The sequence below is a fragment of the Henckelia pumila genome, chromosome 3, assembly GCF_033568475.1.
Source record: "Henckelia pumila isolate YLH828 chromosome 3, ASM3356847v2, whole genome shotgun sequence".
Lineage (NCBI taxonomy): Eukaryota > Viridiplantae > Streptophyta > Magnoliopsida > Lamiales > Gesneriaceae > Henckelia > Henckelia pumila.
The window spans coordinates 167,671,653-167,689,311 of record NC_133122.1 but is presented as its reverse complement, the minus strand read 5'-3'; the positions used below and the strand labels follow the sequence as shown (position 1 = coordinate 167,689,311).

At 30.9% G+C, this 17,659-nt stretch overlaps 1 protein-coding gene across 2 annotated transcripts; it reads left to right on the top strand.

Annotated features, from left to right (window-relative positions):
• Positions 1-13,386: 13,386 nt before the first annotated feature.
• Positions 13,387-15,564, top strand: LOC140893639 (protein STRUBBELIG-RECEPTOR FAMILY 3-like). Of its 2 annotated transcripts, none has more exons than XM_073302726.1 (4): positions 13,387-13,420; positions 13,665-13,935; positions 14,254-14,392; positions 15,271-15,564. In XM_073302726.1, exons 2-4 carry the CDS (start codon positions 13,778-13,780, stop codon positions 15,511-15,513), a joined length of 540 nt encoding a protein of 179 aa, XP_073158827.1. In that variant the 5' UTR covers positions 13,387-13,420; positions 13,665-13,777; the 3' UTR covers positions 15,514-15,564. The 2 variants fall into 2 exon arrangements, with proteins under 2 accessions (XP_073158827.1, XP_073158826.1); XM_073302725.1 differs by lacking the exon at positions 13,387-13,420 and adding an exon at positions 13,454-13,531.
• Positions 15,565-17,659: the final 2,095 nt, after the last annotated feature.

The window sequence follows — 17,659 nt, the reverse complement described above, 5'->3', positions numbered from 1 at the left end:
AATTTGGCACCAACAAAAGTGATCCTGCGCCAAGAAAGAATAATGAGGTAAATGTTTCTTCCCTTGAAGAGCAACTGATTGATCTGAAGTCTCTTGTGCGTCAAATGGCTGTAGGGAATGGACAAAATATGAAGGTTTGTGGAATTTTCACTGCAAGGGGACATGCGACTGACATTTGTCCCACACTTCAAGAGGGATCGGCTGAGCAAGTCAATGCAGCAGGAGGATTTCCCAGACCGCCACAACGGAAGTATGATCCATACTCCAACATATACAATCCTGGTTGGAAGGATCATCCAAACTTGAGATATGGGAACCCGCAAGCAACTCAAGAACCACCTCACAATCAAGCATATAGGCCACCGTATCCTCAACAGCAACAGCATCCTCAAGTCCCCACGCCTGGTGAGTTTCTAGAAAACATTGTTAAGGATCTTGCTACTAATACTGCCGCTTTTCAATAGGAAAATCGAGCAAGTATCCAACAGTTGAACACTCAAATGGGGCAGTTGGCAACCGCAATGAACATTTTGGAGGCACTGAATTCGAACAGCTTACCATCACAGACTGTGGTGAACCCGAGGGAGAATGTGAGTGCGATTACCTTGAGGGGTGGAAAGGAGTTGAAGGTTAATGAAGAAGTGGTCAAAGAACCAGTACATAACAAAGATGAGCAGGAATCCAAGGTAGAGGAGGACGACACAATTCAGGAAGCACCTAGAGGTAAGTTCCCTCCTTTTTCCGAGTATAAACCTGTAGCCCCTTTTTCCTTAGCATTGAAAGAGTCTAGGAAAGATGATGGAATTAAGGGGTTGTATGAAGTTTTTCGTAGATGTGAGGTAAATATTCCTTTGTTAGATGCTATCAAACAAGTACCTCACTATGCTAAATTTTTAAAAGGGTTGTGTACTGTGAAGAGAAAACAAAAGTTGAAGGGCTGTAAGAGAGTTGAATTGGGAGAACAGGTCTCTGCCGTCATTCAAAGAAAGGTACCTACAAAATGAAAGGACTCAGGTATGTTCTCGATTCCATGTAAAATAGGAGATAGTCAGCTTGATACGGCCATGCTAGATTTAGGAGCATCTATTAATGTCATGCCATACTCTGTTTATGCTTCCTTAAATCTTGGGCCTTTGACTGAAACTGCAATTGTTGTTCAAATGGATGATAAATCTACTATTTATCCTAGGGGTCTGTTAGAAGATGTTCTTGTGAAAGTTGGTAATTTAATTTTCCCGCTGATTTCTATGTGCTCAATATGAAAAATAATGATTTGAATAGTCCAATTTTGCTAGGAAGACCATTTTTGAAAACGTCAAAGTCTGTTATAGATGTGAATAATGGTACTCTCACTATGGAGTTTGATAGGTAGATTGTTAAGTTTCATATTTTTGATACCCTGCAAATTCCTGATTGTGAAAGTGTTGTTAATAATCTTGATGTCATGAATCACTTGTCGCAAGAAAACAAGAAGTTTTTCATTGAGGATAAAGTTAAGGAGATTGTTGTACGACCTGCTGAGAATTCTAATGCTAAAATTTTTCCTTCTGATTTGCAGGCATCTAAAGTTGAACCGAAACTGCCTCCGGATCGATCAAAAGTAATCTCCCAGAAATCAAAGCAGAGGAAGCAAAGAACAAACATTACTGAAAAACTGCGCAAGTAGGTGAAGGTGGTTAAGAAAACTAGATTGAACCACCATGAAGAAAAGAAGTATGCAGTCGAGCTATAGACTGACTGTAAATTTAGCACTGACTGGGAGGCAACCCAATGTTCTTTTCTTTTCGTTAGTTTTTCTCTTTCATTTTGTTTTTGGCTTTTTATTTTTGTTGTTTTTAGTTTCCCGAATGCCGCCACCTCCGCAGACAAAGTTCCATTATGATTCTTCCGTGATGCTGTGAGACGTTGAAGAGGACAGTGCCAACACTTAAACCAGGGGAGTTTCGTTTTACATTTTTTGCATTGCATTGTGTTGAGTTGTTTGTTTGTGTTTTGTGTTTTGACGCATTGAGGGAAATGCTTCATTTAAGTGTGGGGGGATGTATTCATATTGTTGCATTTATTTTGTTTTGTTATTGTATTGAGTTTGGCGAGTTGTTGTGTCGTATGCATAAGTAGAATGATGATTTTTAGCCTATGATGAGATAGTTGAAAAAAAATGAAATTTTTGAAAAATTTTAACTCTTGATTGGATTTGAGAAACTGTAGGTTGTTTGTTGAATATTCCAAGCACGCATGTTGAACCAGTAAAGTGTAGCGATGTATTAGATATTGTGGAGGTCTGTTGGACCATTGCACGACAATAGGTGTTTGTGGAACATGATAGTTCTTGAATTTTGATGATTTCTTTGATGTGGTATATACTTTCTTGGGCGCACCTAAAATTTTTGGTTTTTAAGAAGAAAATTAATTTTTGGAAACCAATTAATTCCATCCGGGTTGCAAGCGAGATGTTTGAAATTCTATTCATCTTGTTTGTGGCTAAGTATGCGGATTACATGGGGTTAATCTTTTGAAGAAAAATATATAATATTTTGATTCCATCCGAGCTTGGAATGTGAATGAAATTCTATTCATTATTTCATAGCTATGTTTGCGGACCTAATGGGATTGTAGTTCCATACGGGCTTTAGACGAGGGGATTGAAATACGAATCCTATCTAGTTATAGCTAAGTATGCGGGTAATTCTTGGGACTTTTAAAATGTTGGGTGCAAAATCCAACGGTGCGTAATTATTCTTAAGGAAGTTGTGTTGTGTTGGAGGATTGTTGAGAGGAGAGTTATGGATTGTGAGGCTTACACTGAATTGTTATAGGTCGGCAAACAGTCTTGAAGCTTTGTCTTTTGAAGTTGCATGCAACTGCAGAAACATGACACACACACACGTTCGCATTCGACTGAAGGTGTATCATTGATGATTGAGAGTTGCTTTGAACTTGTTATTAGTGAAGTGGTTTTCTCTGAGGCTACTTTAAGCATGATCGTCCTTGCTTATGTGTTTGTTGTTGTTTGCATATTTTGTTTTGCATAACTTGCTCGAGGGCGAGCAAGGATTAAGTGTGGGGGTATTTGATAATAATGTTTTGTTTGCATATTTTGTTGTTATTTCGTTGGTATTTTGCATGCATTTAATTGTGTTTGTTCATGTTTTATCTTAGTTTTGTCTTTTGCATGCATTTATATTCATAACATACTCCCGGGTTTAATGTGTAGGAGATTTCAAGATGAAAAAAACAAAGGCAGAATATTGATTTTTCCCATGCAACCGATCCCACGTACTTAGCAGGATAGAGCGCGGGCCAAGAAGTTGAAAATAGAGAAACGCATATTTTCACGCGATCGATCGGACGAACGCACGCGATCGAGCATGCAAGGAATTTTGGGCAATGAATCGTGTAAAATAGCGTGCTCGATCGTGCGTACTTATGCGATCGAGCGCGCTCGTCTGTTGGGAAAAAAATAGTAATTTGGGAAATTTGGTAATTTTATTCTCTAACCTTTATTAGACTCTTAATTCCGTTTTGGAGACATGATCAGTAGATTCTAGACGGGGAAACCGTGAAGAACTCTTTCTGGAGGCTACGTTTTGTTCCTCAATTTCTTCTCTAGTTTTCTTTTTTTCTTTGAATTTTTATGAATTTGGTGATGAATCGTTGTAGCTAAACCTTTTAATACTTGGTTGATGGAGACGAAACCTTGATATATTTTATTCATGAGATTTGATTTGTAGTGTTTAATCTTTATTAAGTATCAAGCTTTGATCTGTTTTATTATTTTATGTTTGTATACGAGATTTTAGGATTGGCCATCTGAGGATTTTGTTTTGCAAACGATAGTTAAATTAGAATTCAAATCCGTAATTGTTTGAATAATCTAATTTGCGAAGAAACTACGTTTGATATTTTCTGCTGTTGAATTTATTAAATCGTAGGATCAATTATTGACTAGGCTAAATACAACCACTTGTGTTTGTGTTGTCTAGGTTCGTCAGTTTTACTAGTTTGAATGCTACCGTGGATTTAAATCTGATCGCTGGTATTGGGTTAATTTATGGGGTAAGGGTTAATTTAGAATGATGTTTTCTAATTAACTAAAATTAAGCTGAAACAGGAATTTGATTTTCAATGACGAATATTTAATAGGATTAATTATTTTTAGAGAATCGATGATTGAATGAATGAATATCAAGGGTGTAGTCGACCGATACCAAGTCTTGTCTCTTATTGATTTCTCCAAGTTTATTATTCAATCTTGCATGTTAGTGAATTTTAATTGTTTAAAATTTTCAGTAGTTAATCTCAAACTTCAAAACCCCCTTTTATTTATTTAGAACACATTAAATTTACCTTTTCTCGTGGGAACGATCCCTACTCACACTACTGCATTATTTGTTTATCTGATTGAGTCGGGTAATTTGGGCGTGACACGATTAAGCGCTACCAATATGCAAGGATAATTATGATATGTTGGCAGAAGCTTTTTAATGAATAAAAATATTAAGCAAGAGAACAACGGAACATGTAAGAAAATAAAAAGAAGGAAATGAACGTCTTACTATCTTCATTCTCTCAATGCCAATTTATAGGCAATAATTCCACACTACAATACAAGAGCTTCAATTTATAATTTCTACACATGCATAACATTAAATGAGGCGTGCCTTCTTTGCCTTATTTTTCTTCACATTTGTCTGCCGGCTATCTTGATTGCTACTGACAAATTCTCAAATACATGCATGTGTATGTAATGAAAGATGGGTAAATTCCAAATCAATACCTAAACCCATTTTCAACTTACATTTCAATACCTACTCCATTAAAACTTATTTTCTATTCCCTGGAGAGAGAATTTTTTTAAAAAATGCCACTTCTACCCTTATCTATTACCCTCCTCTTAAACCATTAAAATTACAATTTTTTTAACAAAAAAAAAATTGAGAGAATGGAAACTAAAAACAAAACTAATCCAAATAGTATATATATAAAAATTCAAATTAAAATCAAAGAACATAAATCATATCATATACATGCTTATGTTGATACAGTAGCAAGTATGTGTTTAGGAAGCAAACATATACTTCCAAATCATTATTGGAAGAAATACGGTAAATGATTAAAAGTTCGAATAGGAGATTGATCAATAATCATTCTTGATACAGTAACAGAAAAATTAAAAATAGAAATTGAGAAAACAAAATTTGTAATACCCATCATATACCAAATAGAATCAGGAATGGACATTATAATAGGAAATAACTTTTTAAGACAATGTCTTCCTTTTACACAATTTGAAGATCACATAACTTTAAACAAAGGATCATCAATGATTTATATTACTAAAATACGAACAACATTTCGTGTAGGAAATGAAGGATTTACAAAGAATTTTCATAAACGAAATACAAATCCAATAGAACTAAAAATAGAAAATATTTTAACGATTAATCCTGAAAATGAAATCATGAAGAAATTTCATGATATTTGTTCTGAAAAATCTCAGGACAAAATTAAGAAAAGAAAACAATTCATTGCTTCAATAAAACTTAAAGACCCTAATATCACAATCCGTGAAGCAACAAGAAGATGCAACATGGATGGTGTAAAAATATTCGAAAAAGAGGTTCAAAAATTACTAAAACTTAAGATAATCATCCCTAGTAAGAGTCCACACTCCTCACCAGCCTTTTATGTCAGTAAGAAAGATACTTATAAGAAAATAATGGTAATTGATTATCGAAAAATGAATAAAGCAACAATTATGGACGAATATTACATCCCAAATAAGAATGATTTACTATCTTATATAGGAGAAATTAAATATTTTTCCAGTTTAGATTGTAAATTGGGATTCTGGCAAATTCAGCTAGAATCACAAACACAATTACTTACAGCATTCAGTTGTCCAAAAGGACAGTATCAATGAACTGTATTACCTTTTGGACTTAAACAAGCACCATGTATCTTCTAAAGATATATGGATGAATCTTTTAAATCATATGTAGATTTTTATTGTGTTTATAGAAATGACATATTAATTTATTCAAAAACACTAGATCAACATTATAAAGACCTCATGACAGTATTAAATATTTGTCATAAATATGGAATTATACTTTCTGAAAATAAAGCACAATTGTTTAAAACAAAAATAAATTATTTAGGATTACAAATAAAAGATGGAAAACATTGTTTACAAAAACATATACTTAAGAAAATTCATGATTTTCCTAATGAAATCAAGGATAAAGATCAATTAAGAAGATTTCTAGGATTATTAACTTATTCTGGAAATTACATTAAGAAACTTGCAAAAATCATAAAACCTCTTCAGGCAAAACTTAAACAGGACTACAAGTGAAAATGGTCTAAAGAAGATACTAATTATATAGACACTATTAAAAAGAAAATAATTAGTAATCTTCCTGAGTTATATTTTTCTTCTAATAAATACATAATAATAATTGAAACAGACGCTTCAGATGAATACTGGGGAGCATGTTTAAAAGATTATACAGGAGAAAGAAATTTAGAAGAACTTACTAAAACAGCTACCAGGAATAATGAAGAATTATGTAATTATACATCAGGAACTTTTCAAGGTGCACAACTAAATTATCACTCAAATGAAAAAGAATTATTAGCTTTAATATTTACAATTATAACTTATAAAATTTATCTTATCTCTAAAGCATTTCTAGTAAGAACAGATAATATGAATTTAACATATTTCAAGACAAGGAACATATCAAGAAATACAGGGAGAAATGCAGAAAGGTTAATTAGATGGCAATTGGAATTATCAGTTCGAGATCCAGCATGTCAAAGGAACGGATAATTCATTACCCGACGCATTAACCAGAGAACTTCATCCAAATTAGACTATCCGTAGTAACAGAATAACAAAGGAGATCCTAAGTGATCCAGAAAAAGACTGCGAGTCATCCGAACATGCCTTAGAAAACATTGGAAATATAAATTGATGAAATGAGATTTATATTCAGAAACATGAATTATTTTATGGCTTCAAGTCATCCGAACATGCTTCAGAAAGCATGGGGAATATAAATTGATGAAATGAGATTTATATTCAAAAATATGAATTACTCTATGAGTAAAATAATCAATCTCATAAAGATTGGTTCAATTCTTGCAAAGGAATTCATAAATGCAATGATACGCATAATAAAACTATCTGAATTACTCACGATAAAGAGTAAAATTTCTAACCATTTATATATATATATATATATATATATATATATATATATATATATATATATATATATATATATATATATATGTGTGTGTGTGTGTGTGTGTGTGTGTGTGTTTTCTTGTGCAGGATGGACAAACTATATCAATTAGAGGAAATATTGATCGACATACAGGAAGAAATTCAAATTCTTCAACAAAAAGAAAAGAATGTAATCAGAAAAATTCAGAGGATAAAAGAGAAGATGACAACCTCGTCATCATCATCCTCACCAAGAACACCAAAAAAGATAGCAACTCCATTTGATAAAATAATGCAGATGAATGAGAAACAGTCAGTGGTCACAGCCAACACTGACAACAAAGAAAAAGAAATAAAAAAAAACCGGTGGTCACAACCAACACTGAGAAAAATGAAAAAGAAGAAAGGACGTTTAAAAGCGCCCTTAAACAAGAGAAAGAAAGATGGTAAATTTGCGACCATAAAAACCAATTTTTGAAAAAACAAATTTTCCAAAAAAACTCAAGACTGAATTCTTTGAAATACTAAACTATTTGAGAATAGCCAAACCATCTGCAGGATCTTGACTACAAAATTGTGACACACAAAACATATCAAGAGCAAGAACACTGTAGGGTGCTCCAGCGCATGAAGTCGCAAGATTGTTTTCAAATGGATTATTAAGTGGATTAGAAGTCAGTCCCAACAATCAAGAGATAGAACTATTTTCATATCAACTGAGAAATAGTATCATCCAGTTCAAGAAAGCAGTCTTCAAAGACGATCCGGTGTTAACATTGAGTATTCATTTAACCCTTCCAGATTGGGAAAATGACAAATTCTATCAACCGATGATATACATTCAATGTCGAAGAAATAAAGAAAAGTTCTTATTTGAAGGATCAAATGAAGAGAAACTAGTAACGGATATCTCAACACTTCCTGAGATAAGAATAAAGGCATTGATTGACATGATCTCAAAGACAAGAAAGATTGATGGAAATTCAAAGGTTAAAATAAATTTTGCAACTAGTAAAATTTTATTAACCACTGGACTCAAAGAGAAAATCCAAAAGAAAGAACAAGTCATGTTAGCTCAATTCGAAGCTCCAATCTATGAAGCAAGAGTTGACATGACCAGATAAACTCAACAAATGCTATGTCAAAGACTAAGAACAATGATTTCCACTCACAGATGTGGACATTGCCAACCAATTCAGACAAAAGAAGCAGCTGTCAAAGAAGACAAACCAATAAAGAAATGGTCCGAAGGTGCCAGTGATTCAGATATTGACGCAATGTAAAAACAAATGAAATCGTGGACCACACCACATGTGAAAGGCATCCACTCAGATGTAAAATGAGTTGTTTTCCATTATGTAGCGTCGGGTGGTCCCCCTCTTTTCCTTTATTTTAATTCTGTATGCGTTTCTCCACGCCTATAAAAGGAGATGTTTGTGTTGTAAATGAATAAGTGAAGTTTGAGTATCTCTCTCTCTTCTTAAGTTTCTTACAATCTGGTTCATACAAGACGTGTGAAAACTATCAGGAACTAAGAAACATAAAAATCAGAAACAAAATTAAGCTTTATGGCTAATAATTAAGCAAGCAGAGCGAAAGGAGTGAGAAGGCTGGAAGTTGATAAGTGAAGATCCATGGTTAGAGTAAACCTGAAGATCTGAAAAGCTAGCAAGTACCATTAGATCAGGAGATCTTTAAAGGAAAGCAAAGATTTGGCCTCTGCTCAAAACCAAGAATCAATCAATTAAAGTAACCTTCCTGAACCTCCTGCTACCCTTAATTTAAAAATTATTCAAAACTCTATTATGTCTGGAATGACTCTGAAGCAAGAAGTACTCATATTAAATAAAAAGTTTCGAGATCTGAGATATAAAATTCAAAATCTAGAAAATACAGACACACTCTACATTCAGATCTATAACAAAATGAATAAAATAAATCAATGATTATTCATTATCGAAACTTATATAATTGTTCGATTTGGTGAACATAGTATAAAGGAAATATATAATGAAATTGATAATGAAAATAATAATTAAAGAAATATTCAAAATATATTAATCATGTCATCATCCTTTATAAAAAATTGAAGATTAATAATTAAAAACTGGTTTGAAACAGAGGATGATCGTGAATATGATATCTTTCATGAATATCATATAAATAATTTTGATTTAACCATATTCGAATCAGTTTATCAACTAAAAATTATAATAGTAATGAATGAATGTAACCAAATTGGAATTAAATCATTTATCTGTTACAAATGAATCAGATCTATAAACCAATGTGTAAACTAATGAATGAATCAGATTTATAAACCGATGTGTAAAAATAATGAATAAGAAGAGTTCCCCAACCTGGTATCAGAGCAGGTTTAAAGCAGATTATTAATGCCTGGATTAACTTTAGATATTGAGATAAAAAATTTATTTGATAAAATAATCTTACTAAAAAATTTACGTCAAATAAATCAATTATGGAATAGAATAAAAGATCTTCAACCTTTGATTTCAAAAATCATAAAAAAGAACATTTTTCAAGCAACTGGAAAATGATAATTTAAATTTCTGAAAATTAAGAAATTGAAGACATAACAATCTGTTATGTATAAGAATAAGCTCTATTATCGAAACCCGGTCAACAAAAAAAAATAGTAAAAATAACAATTTTTACTAAATGGAAAATGTATGAAAATACACAAACAAGTATCTTTAATTTATATTCCCAAAATATAAATTTTGATATAGAAAATTGTGAAAACAATTTGAAACATCTCAAAAATTGTCAATCTTCAATTGATAATTTCAAAGATTTCCAGAATCTATTAAAACAAATAGATTCAACAAAAAGGCTTTTAATAGCTTTAAGAAAATTAAGAAGGTCTATCATCAGAGATAATAACTTCAAATCAAAGCATTCAGATTGATGAATTTGAAGAGCATCAAGAGTATAATTTGAATATTATATTCAATCAAAGTAAGTTTGCTGAAATACAAAAAACAGGATTTTCCAATTCAAAAACAAATTTAATAAATCAACATGGAATATTAAGTAAAATTTCAAATCTTCTTAATCCCAGAAAGAATTTAATTTATTATCCGATACGAACAAAAGAACGATCATGTAAAATAAACAACGAACTAAGATCTAACACATTGAAGTTATTAACAACTCAAGATATTGATACCATCATGGAAAAAGCCAGTGAAAAAGAAAGATCTGAACTAAAATATGTTCATATCGGAGGAATTGAAATAATTGTATCTGCTCACTACCGAGAAGGAATAGATACACCAATTGAAATCACAGTTCGTGACAAAAGGATACGTAATCTTGAGGATTCAATCCTTGGAAAAATTGTAGGAAACTTATGTTATAAAAAGATGAAATTTTGTATTTATCCACAATACAATATATCTCTTTTTGATAAAAACATAAATGATGTTTTAACACTAAATTATTGTTTTTTTAGAAATAATCTTATGTTAACAGAAAATCATCCGATCAATATAAACTATGTTGTCGCTTTAGCAATGAGTAATAATTCTCAAACAGGAATAATTTCAACAAAACCAACCATTTTTGTTGAAAGAATGTTTGAAAATATTACAAGAATTGAACATCCCCGAAAGGCATTTATTGAAGAAATAGATTTCTGTAAAAAATGGAGTTCAGATGACCTCCAAATAACGAAACATTCATTTCCAAGAAGATCGTTATCATTAGCTAGAAATGATGAAGATATTCTTGAAAAGATTGGAACCATGAATCAAAATATCCTTAAAATTAAACAAGCCATTGTTACTGAATCAACCTCGTAATTGCATCCTTAACAAAATTAGAAAAAGATCTAGGAGAATTAGAGAGTAAAATTGAAAAGATCAATTTAACAATACTAGAATTAGAAAGAAATTTCAAAGAATATATTGATTTAGCTACGACCAGATTAATAATAGAACAAGAAAGACATAGTAATGAAATATTAAGTTATCTTAAGGAAGTTCTTCCAATAGATAAAGGAAAAAGAAAACTGAAAGAAGAACCACCATTCAAAATTGGATCATGGTATAGAAATCCCCTTATTTATGATAAAACTAAGTATGGAGATTTTTAGTGAAACAGATCAATCTGATTATGAACAAATAGGAATAAATACAGAAGAACTGTATCATTCTCATCAAGAAACATAACAATATAGAGATATGGATATCTCATAACCAGAATCAGAAGATGGTTCTAGACCACGATTAACTCTACGAATGAATGTAGGTAGTGGTAGTGACACCAAAAATGAAGGATACGAATATAATAAAGACCATTATTCTGGAACATATAAAGATGTTAGAGATAATTTTAGAGAATAAAAAACTTAAAGATTTGTAAAACAAAACATTCTAGATTTAGGATGTTCTACTACTAAGGAAAAAAATTCAAAGATAGATCATTGGACAAATGAACTATCAGTACAAATCCAATTAACACCACTATTAGATAAATGTGAGAACATCCAAGTATTAACTCATGGAATGATAAAAATGACATTGGTAGGAGCAGTAAGAACTTGGGCTGAAAACCTGGTAATTACTAATTTACCACAAGGAATGACAGGACATTGATATTTCGAACTATTTGTTGATGTCTTGTACCAAGAATTTTTAGGAGTTTCTAATAATGACGCTAATTTAATAGCAAAAAACATAGAACAAAATAGAGCAATTTTTATTCTGTATAATATAAAATTATGCAATTTATGTTATCTAGAAGAATTTATATGTGATTATGAAACAAACTATTATCAGTTAATAGATGCTGATAAAAAAGAACATTATAAATTAAGTATTTTTAATAAAATACATAATATACAAATAAATAGTAAAGATGAATTTTTAACTAGCGCTTATGCCAAAATACTAGGAGGAGCTATTAAATTTATTAAAGATATTATAACAAAGAAATGTCATGAAATAACATTAAATAAAAGAATATCCAAATCTTACAAACAAAATAATAAACTTTGTTGTGCCAAAATGGAATTCACAGTAGTAAAAGAATACGGTTGTAAAACAAACATGTGACACAAATATTTAAAACGACAGAAACGAAATAAATTTAATAAACCTTATAAATCTTTTAATATGAAATATATTCCCTATAAGAAAAAGAAATTTAAAAAGAATTTCTTCAGAAAACCTTATAAAAGAAAATTTTATAAAAAGATTGATAATAAAAAACCACCTTGCCCAAAAGGTAAAGGAAAGAATTGCACATGTTGGTTGTGCAATGAAGAAGGTCATAATGCAAATGAGTGTCCAAAACGAAATGAAAAGAAAAACAAAGTTAAAATTTTAGAAAAATTATACACTTTTGGATTTTATCCAGTAGAAACAGTTGAATTTTCATCAGATGATGAAAAATATTTATTACCTTGATTAATCAAGTGAATCAGATTCTGAATCCGACTCTACATTTGATAATTTCGAAAATAATAATGCTTCCGGATAAAAAAAAGACATTTTTGGAAAATGAAAGTCTAGGTACTAAACTCAAACTTAAACTTTTATTTGGCTTGGGTACCTATTTCGAAGTTGCCCATGAAAGAATAACATGACCCTACCAACAATACATTGAAATCTCACTCCACGACATATATGTTTGACAAATTCAACAAATAATCATGCATACAAATTAATATAATATTTCACAAAACTTTCTTTGGATGAGAGGATAATATATCAATAATTTCGATAATAAAAAAATCATTTTATTTTTGAAAGGGAGCATGAAGTGGGACCGATTGATTTCAAGTCAATTCCATATTCTTTTTTTTATGCCTAATAGTTATTTTGATGTCTACCTTTATATTAGACAAACAAGGGGACCTCTGTTTGGTATTTTTGTTTGTCTAGATTGTTTGCAAGTGTTTATAATGGAGGTTGGATTTTAAAGTAAAATACAAGCCTTTAAGCATCATTAACTTTGAGGAATTTGAAATCACCACCAACTCGGGTTTGTATGCACTTGAGGAAAATGGAGAAGTTAAGGAAAATGGAAATGGAAAATTATTAATGCGACATAAAGCAGTCAAGAAAGAATAAGCCTGTTAGCAGTTGGAACGTAAGATGTAAACATCAGGCAAATTAGGACCTCAACGATCAGTTTGTACGCTTCCCAATAAACAATGATGTATGAATAATCATTCTTTGCTAATAGGAATTCGATCTGACCATCCCCAAAAAACTCTATGTTTACTTCTCTCTCTCAGATTATTTCCTTTTCTGATGGTATACATGAATGGTAACAACAAATATATTTTCATTCCTGCAAATTTTGCCTGTGTACGGTGTACCTCTATCATTTGGAAGGAATTTTAACTCTTACTACTCAAAAGAAACTATTTGATATTCAATTCTCTCTTATTATTCTTTAGTTGGTTGCAATCAAGAAATTGGACAAAAAGTTACCAACCAACAGAAGGTTGATCAGTTCATTGAGTTGGTTAATAATCTCGATAAAATTCGACATGCTAATGTTGTTGAGCTCATGGGTTTTTTCTCTGAGTATGGACAAAGGCTGCTCATCTATGAATATTGTACTTGCGGAACACTTCAGGATTCTCTGCACTCTGACGATGAATTTAAGAAAAAACTTTCATCGAACACTCGTATCAGGATGGCACTTGGAGCTGCAAGAGCATTAGAGTAAGTCAAATTAACCCAATACACAATATTACCATTTTTTGTTTTAAAATTTTAAAGATGCAATTAAACGTAATCCACCTGTGTCTGATTGCTTGAAGATTTGTTTCATTCCATTGACTATAGTCTAAATATATTCGTCTCTCTCTCATGGTTTCTTTCTTTTCCTTAGTCAGAATTCATACGTATTTAAGTTTTTGAATTTCCTCACATGTTTGCCTAGATTTTAAAGTTTAGGTTGCCTAAGGATATGTAACATATATGGGTTCTGTTGTTTGTCAATTTACAAGTTTCTAATTCTGCCTGAACTATTTCGTGAAGGTATCTTCATGAGGTCTGTGAGCCGCCTGTAATTCACAGGAATTTCAAGTCTGCTAATGTTCTACTCGATGATGAACTCTCTGTCCATGTCTCTGATTGTGGTTTGGCTCCATTGATATCCTCTGGAGCTATAAGTCAGGTAATTTACGTTAATTCAGTATCCCAATCAAACATATTTATTCAATTCCTTGATGCTGATAATTTAGGGGATATTATATGACAATAGGAAAAACTTGAACTGCATTAGCTAGTGAGTATTGACTATGGCGAATATGCTTAACACATGTTTCTGAATCTCCTGTTCATATTTCATGTTCAATCCTGTGTGCTACTTTCTGGGTTTCTGGCCTAATCCTAATAAAACAAACCACTGCATGCACACTACTGTGCATAATCCAGTAAAAAGTTTGATGCAAAGCAGAAACCTTTGCGCTGTCTGCATTTTGAAGGTGGAGAAACATTTCAACCAAACAGTTAAAGACCTGCCTAAGGACCAGTTGATGTGAAAAATGGTACTTAGAATTACAAGTTGAAGAAGTAAATGAAATTTAATTTATCTGAAGACTTTAGAACCAAAACATGAATCTCTGAAACTATCATGTAATTATAATGCTTCATTTCAAGTACCTTTCAATATCATAATCAAGATTGGAAACCATGCTTGGTTTATTTCATGAAACGGTTAAATTTACCAAAAAACCATCCTTTAAAATCTTAAACAATGCGTGAAAGCACTAAAATTCAAGTTAATAATTATCTTGAGTTTGTCTTTTATTGATTTAGATGGTATATTTTTGTTGATGACAAAAGTTAGATGAAAAACGGTTCTTGTTGCTTACTTTGATCTATTTATTGTTTAATGTTATATGATGAGTTGAGGGTTGTTATTTTGTAAAATAAGATTAATTATGTGGGCTTTTAATTATCTATTGGTCATGTTTTTTTCCTGTTGTTTATGATTCTTCTTAGTACAATATTAGTTTTCATCAAATCCTTCTCTTTCGCACTTTCTTGTAGATTGGATGTTCTGTCTCGATAAAAAGTTTATTACATTCGATGAAAGTCGTGGCAAAAGGAGTGGTTCGTAGCATGGATCTGAATATTAAAGTAGGAAGACAGATGTTGGGACCAAATTGGTGTGAAATACAAGTTCTAGTTGTACTAGAAAAGGAAGAGAGTTTGATTAGGTCATATGATCTTTTGCAAAAGTTTGGGGATGCGCTTAAGGGAATGATAGCTTGGCCTTGTCATTTGGTATGATGTTCGACTTTTCAATTAACTATTTATTGTTTATATCGTCATGTTATTGTATTTTTAAACCAATATAAATTATATTTGCAGTTGAAAGTTAATGAAGAAGACTTCTGTTAGTTGCATTTGGATAAATGACAGTTTGTCAATTTGTCATTTTGTATGATATTCATTAGTTTGAATTAAATTTTAATCTCTTTATTTTTGTGAATCTTTTATTTATTATATTATATTTAAACAAATATACGATTTTTTTTATTGTAGGAGACAAGAATATTTGATTTTGTTTAAGATGCGATGGTTGAAGATGCACATCAAGTTCGCAGATGTTTTTCTTTATGAGATTTAGTTTTTTATTTTTTCTTAAACTAAATACTTAAATAGATTTGTTCGTGTATAAATATTTTTTGAGGTGAAAATTTGTCAGTTGTATTGCACGTTAATGATTGCAAGATGAATTTCAATGATTGATTAACACTTTTATTTTTATTTTAAATTTTTTTATTTGTATTTATGTTTATTTGTTATATGTGTGAATATTATAGAACGAAAATACTGAAATTGGATTATAAATTACGACAATTTTTTATGTCACAATAGAAAATAAAATCAGGTACACAAAATGTCAAAGTAAAACTCATATGAAGACATTTCAAAAAGTCATTATAAATAATTATTAATGACAACTTTTAATGTCCATATAGGTAAATGTAAAAGACATTTTTAAGTGTCACCACAATTACATAACCAGACATTTTAAATTGATCTTATAAGCCATCATTAGTGATATTTTTTATTGTCACTATAAATAAAATACAGGGCACTTGCAGTTTTCCTTATAAATTATTTTAAAGGACACATAAATTTGTCATTATTACCATAATAGCAAGACATATATAAGTGTTCTTAAAACATGAGTTTTTCTGACATTTCATATTGTCATTATATTACTATTTTGTGACACCTATGGAGTTGACATTAATATTTTATAATGACAATACAAAATGTCAGCATGCCTAAGACGACATTAAAATAAAGGACATTTGTTGGAGATGTCACTAAAGCTTTAATACCACTAAATGTAGAATATAACGACATTTTTGAATGTCACTATAGGGCTTTTTTCTTGTAGTATGGATGCATACGACAAATGTGTTGTATAGGGTATTTTCGACGGAATGTAAGATTTTCTCATTTAGTCGTCAAATTTTATGTATTTCTGTTGTAAGAAACTGAATCATTTGTATTATTGATTCTGGACTTTTGAAAATTTCCTAGTGGTCGTAACTACGGAATTGTAAAAAAAATTGTATTAAATCGGATTCAGTGGTTTATTGTTTAAGTGCTGGATTATTCAATTGATTCCAGTAATTATTTATAGTTGATTAGTGTTCAACTACTGTGAATCATAGATTATTTGAGTAAACTGGTTGTAACTACCTGTCATGTCATTAGTTCTAGGCGTTGGGTAAGTTTTGATCTCAGGTTGTTGTCAGGGATGACGAGTTTCACAGGGGCATGATTTATACTTATTTGCTATATGGTTTGATCTGGGTAGTTTTGTTAGACCAATTAATTTAGTTGAGACCTTATTGGTTATTGTCAGGGATGACGAGTTCATCGAGGGCACAGTGGTGGTTTATACCAAGTGATGTGGACTGTATTTATAGCGCCTAAAATCCAATTTACTAAGTCGCATGCATAAAATTAAATAAATATTATGATTATTATTTTTTAAGTTTAATTGATTTAAATCCTTTATTTGATTTATGAGTTAATAAAATTTTAATTAATTATTTAAATGATTTTATTGTACAAACTATTTGAATAATACTTTTAATTGTTTAATTTTATTTATTTAAATGATTTTATTATGCAACTTATTCGTCTTAATGATTTTAAAGGTTTAAGGTTGCTTATTCAAATGATTTTAACTATCCCTCTTATTTATTTAAAATGACTTAAGTTTATTGGATGATTATTTAAATGATTTTAAATGTCTAGATTATTTATTTAAGGGCTTTTATTGTGTCCAATTTGTTTTAAAGATTTTAATTCCGCTTGTGTATTATATCGTTGTGACATCAAAATGTTTAGGTATTGATTTAAAAAAATTCTTGAGTTCTGAGGAATTGTAGCATCTAAAATTCCATAA